Below are 5,265 nucleotides of genomic sequence, written 5' to 3' on the forward strand. Positions count from 1 at the left end.
ACACACACTCCAACTAAAAAATGGGCAGAGGACCTGAAGAGACGTTTCTCCAAGAGGACATACAGATGGCCAATAGACACACAGAAAGATGCTCGACGTCACTAATGGTCAGGGACATGCATCCTAAAACCACGGTGACCTTGTCCTCTGGCGTGGTGAGTAGGCGCTGCCCGTGAGCCTGCGGTGCCTTGCCGCTTCTCCACGGCAGTCCGACGCCTGCCTGTCTTCATCTTCCGCTCCGATATTTCTGTTTCGCTGCAGTCACTGAAGATCCTGGTGTCACCCTGGGCCGCTGCCCCCACCCGATGATACCGAGATCCGAATCTTTGACCTGGGGGCGGAAGGAGGCAGAAGCGGATGAGTTCCCACCTGTGGCCGCATGGCGTTAGGTGAACATCAGCCGCTCTCTTCCGAAGCCCTGGCGGCTGCCCGTCTTTGTGCCAAGTACACGGTGGAAGGCTATGGCAAAGATGGCGTTCACATCGGAGTGTGGTGCCACCCCTTCCATGTCATCCGTGTCAACAAGATGTTGTCCTGGGCTGGGGCTGACAGACTCCAGATGGCTATGCAGGTGCTTTTGGAAAGCTCCAGGCACGGTGGCCAGGGTCCACATTGGCCAGGTGATCTTGGCTGCAGAAAAAGGAGCCTGTGATCGAGGCTCTACGCAAGGCCGAGTTCAAGTTCCCTGGCCGCCAAAAGATCCACACCTCCAAGAAGTGGGGCTCTACTGAGTTTCATGCAGATGAGTCTGAAGACATGGTGGCTGAACCACGGCTCATCCCAGATGGCATCAAGTCCATTCCTATCGTGGCCCCCTGGACAAATAGCCGGCCCTGTCACACTCATGAAAGCCTTGGTGCTGCCCTCCCTCAAACTCTTTCACCAATAAATCCCTACTTCTGTCCAAAACAAAACAACGAAAAAAATACACACACAATGAGATACCCCCTTACACCTGTCAGAATGCCTATCTTCAATAAATCAAAAAACAACAAGTGTTGACGAGGATGTGAAAAAAAGGAACCTTCGTGCACCGTTGGCGGGATGGCAAATCGGTACAGCCATTACGAAAAACAGCTTGTAGTTTCCTCAGAAAACTAAAAATAGAACTACTTTACGACCCAGCAATTGCACTTCTGGGTATTTATCTGAAGAAATCCAAGACACTAATTCGAAAAGATATACGCACCCCTGTGCTCACTGCAGCACTGTTTACAAAAGCCAAGATAGGGAAGCAACCTAACTACCCATCAATAGATTGGATAAAAAAGATGTGGTCCACATATACAATGGAATATTACTCGGCCATAAAAAAACAAAAATGTAATCTTCCCATTTGGGACAACACGAATGGACCTAGAGGGTATTACGCTAAGCGAAATAAGTCAGACAGAGAAAGACAAATACCATACGATCTCACTTATATGTGGAATCTAAAAATCAAAATCAAAAGACTAAACAGAAACAGACTTATAAGTAAGGAGAACAAACTGATGGTTGCCAGATGGGAAGGGAGTTGAGGAGCTGGGTGAAAAGGTGAAGGGATTAAGAAGTACAAACTGGTAATTACAAAAACGTCACAGGGAGGTGAAGTACAGCACAGGGAATACAGTCAATAATATTGTAATAACTCTGGATAGCGCCAGGTGGGGACCAGACTAATCAGGGGGACCACGTCGTAAGTTATATAAATGTCTGACCACTACGCTGTACACCTAAAACTAATATAAAATAATACTGAATGTCAACTCTACTGAAAAAACAAGAATGAAAAAAAAAGGTTAATTAACCTACCTCAGGAGGGACAACAGAGCCGGGATTTGCCCCCAGATGCCTGACACTGCCCCACACTGCTTCCACGTAACCACCTGCACAGGTAGCACGCAGGGAGCTGGGCTTGGGAAATACTGAGTCAGAAGGACACGTAACCACCTGCACAGGTAGCACGCAGGGAGCTGGGCTTGGGAAATACTGCGTCAGAAGGACTAACACTATCCGCAGAGATCATTCCACCCGGCGTGCAGGTCTATCCACGGGCACGCTCACCACCATCTTCTCTCTAACGGTGAAAAGCCGGACGCCTCCTACGTGACCGATCCCAGGCAAGAAAACTAACAGGGCAACCGGAAAACTCTGCCGATGCATCATCTCGCGCACTCCACATCCAACCTGGGTGCCAGTTTTCCAGCTTAACCTTCAAAATCCATCCAGAGTGCAGCCCCTTGTCACTAGCTCCACGATTACCACCAACGACCGTTGTCTCTCACCTGAGTTATGACAAGAGCTCCCAGCTGTTCTCCAGGATTCCAGCAGCAGTCACAGTGAGTCTGGTTTTTTGGTTTTGTTAAGTCAAATTATGTGTCACTCCTCTGCTGAAACCCCTCCAGGGACTGCCATCTCAGAGTGAGAGCCAACGAAAGTCTCTTTCGCTGGCTCTTCCGGTTACTCTCTGCACCCAGAGCCCTCTCCCTGCCCCCTCCTCACACCCTTCCCCACACTCTGCTCCTGCCCCACCGGCCTCCCGGCTGTTCCTGGGTACGCCGGGCCTGCCGCCACCTCTGGGCCTTGGCATCTGCCGTTCCCTGTGCCGGAATGCCCTTGCCCTAGACACCTACGTGGCTCTCTCCTCCACGTCCGTCAGGCCCTTGCTTAAATGTCACTTTCTTAGGGAGGCCTTCCGTGACAACCCCATGTCCACCTACGACCCCTGCCCTGCACCCCTTTCTGCTTTATTTTGTATTTTTCTCCATAGCGCTTATCTAAGACAGTTTACCATCTGTTTACTTATTTATCGTCTCTGGTGTCAGTCTCTCATCTGAAAGAACATGATATAGCTTCAAGTTCGTGTTTTCGCTTTCTTTGGATAGATACCTAGAAGCGGAATGGCTGGATCATATGGGAGAAGAAACTTTGAGATTTTTAAAAGGCTTACGGGTGTACACCCAGCTGTGGAAAAATGAGATCGACATGGCTGGATTTTGTGTCACCTACAGACACCTCACTGATCTGGGTTTTCTTGGCCAGACTGTGGAGGCACACCTGTGAGTCATCAATTCTTGTTGAATTTATCAAAAAAAAAAAGTGCGTCGGTCTTGGGGTCCCAAGCCTGTCGAATCAGTTATTTGCCCAGTGGTGCTAGGAAGATCCTTGATTTGATCTCACGTTGCAATTAGGGAAATAAATTCGAAGAGGGGCGGTGGCCTGCCCAGGTGTCCTGCCCAGGTGGCCTGCCCAGGTGGCCTGCCGCAGTGAGTCAGGCCTGAGCTGGAGCCGAAGCCCTGATCACACTCTCTGCATCACCCATTCATTCATTCATTCATTCATTCACACAGTAGTTATTTGACTACATCATTAGATATATATAATAATAAAAATGAAACAACTCCAATTACGCACAAGTCGATGACTCTTATTCACATAAATGTCGAAAGAAACAAGACCCCAACGCATAAAAAAATAGTTCCGTGCAATTCAATTGATAGAAAATTCAAAAATGAGTAAAGAGAAACGCAATTGTTCTGGGGTCTGTTCATAGGTGGTAACGAGGACGTGACCCCCGTCAGAATAAGGGCTGTGACTGCCTCTGATGGGGCGTGGGAATCACAGCTGGAAGAGACACAAGGAGCCTTCTGGTGGGGGGCTGGAGGGGCTCCGCTTTTTGTCTTGTCCCCGCCTCCCGCCCCCAAGGCCACGATGCCGGTGGCCATGAATCACGTCAGTGCCCAGAGGTTTGGCTTCCCTGGTACTCCCAGAGAGGCACCAAACGGCACAGTGAGTCTATCCCGCCCACCTTCTACATCCCACGCTGGCTCTGGTCCACCAGCTCGGAGGAGGGCCCGTTATGCCTAGCTCACACGTTAGGATAATGAACGCTAAAGAGCTTTGGGAGCTAATGGCCAAAGGCCAGAGACTGTCAAGGACTCTGAGGGACAGCCAGGCGGCTGCAAGGCTGTGGGACGATGAGGCCCAGCTGGTTCCCTTGGGGCTGGAGCTGTCCTCATTTGGCCCCAAACCCACCTGGCCCTGCTCGGCAGCCCCAGGCTGCCTCTCAATTAGGTTCAGTATGTTATCTTTCACCAGCCAATGGGCTGAGGCGACCAGGAACAGGTCACACAGCCTATTTCCTGTTTTCAGACCGGGAACTTAAGAGAAACGGCAGCCACTCCCCGGAGAGCTGAAGGGGACAATGTGACATGCCCCCCTCCGGACCCCTGGACACCCTCAGGTCAGAGGTCAGTGTTGTATCTCAAGCTTGGGGGGCCTCTGCCCACCTGTGACCCAGCCTCAGACCTTGAAGGGGGAAGGGGGGAGCAGAGAAGGGCTGGACGGCCGCTGTCCGCTGTCCGTGGGGCTCTCTGTCAGGGCAGGAAGCCACTCCTCAGCTCCCTAGGGCCGCGATCCCTTTCGAAGGGCCACAGGCTTCTGCAGCCCTGAACCTGGGGACCAAGTTGCCACACCTGTGTTTCTCAAAGAGTGGTGCCAGGGAACCCTACGTCAGGACAGTCCTGGCACGCTTGCACAAAACGCAGAGTCCGGGCCCCCCTCTCCCGCCCGGCCCTGCTGGATTGGACTCCCTTATGTTGGGAGCCAGAAAACTCTGCTTTTCCGAGCCCCAAGCCCCCTCGCCCCACCGTCCCCGAGGAGGTTCCAATACACACTCACGTTTGGGAGCGTGCCCATCCCACGTCCAGGGTTCCCTGTCTCCCAGGTCGAGCCAGGGTGCTTTATTCCACTGCACTGGGGTCGCACCCCCCAGGGACAGTCCTCTGCAGCCACCTCAGAAAGCTGGCTTGGGCTCTGAAGGTGGCCCTGTGTGCCCATCGGGACAGCTGGATACGGCAGGCAGCCCTTGGGGGGAAAGTGAGGTTCAGTGTGAGGGAGGGAAGGGGCAGAATGACCGCCCAGGAGCTGGATGGCGGAGGGGCTGGGAGGACACTGTCCCTTGGGCCGAGTACAGGCATCCAAGCCAATAGCACCAACGCTTATAGGATTTTGTTGTAAAGTCTAGAAATCTCTGCTCTACAGGTGTAGAGAGAGGAGGCAAGGGCCCACAAAACCCCATGCGTAGCTGTCCCCGAAAGAGTTTTTTTAGTGACAGGATTGCTTTCCCCATTTCACAGATGGGCAGACTGAGGCCTAGCGAGGAACAGGACACTGCCCAAGACACTGTGAGCGCCCCAATGCACGATTTTCTCCTTCCCACTCTTCCTTAATGGGGGACCGCCAGCCGGTCCCATAGGAGACAGGTAAGGGCGTTGGCTTTGG

The 5,265-nt window shown here is 52.5% G+C and overlaps 1 protein-coding gene and 1 pseudogene across 2 annotated transcripts in view; both read left to right on the top strand.

The window, feature by feature from the left end:
* Positions 1 to 327: 327 nt before the first annotated feature.
* On the top strand, positions 328 to 4,178 carry LOC105292085 (annotated as a pseudogene).
* The window catches only part of SNX20 (sorting nexin 20), a 13,514-nt gene continuing 12,409 nt past the window's right edge, over positions 4,161 to 5,265 (top strand). Inside the window, exon 1 of one of the 2 annotated variants that reach the window (XM_011360154.1) lies at positions 4,161 to 4,232. In XM_011360154.1, the coding sequence (XP_011358456.1) occupies positions 4,194 to 4,232 (39 nt within the window). In that variant the 5' untranslated portion in view covers positions 4,161 to 4,193. The remainder of the gene's footprint in view (positions 4,233 to 5,265) is intronic. The other variant, XM_011360156.1, reaches the window with a different exon arrangement.

Source organism: Pteropus vampyrus, unplaced genomic scaffold, assembly GCF_000151845.1.
Source record: "Pteropus vampyrus isolate Shadow unplaced genomic scaffold, Pvam_2.0 Scaffold51, whole genome shotgun sequence".
Classification (NCBI taxonomy): Eukaryota; Metazoa; Chordata; class Mammalia; order Chiroptera; family Pteropodidae; genus Pteropus; species Pteropus vampyrus.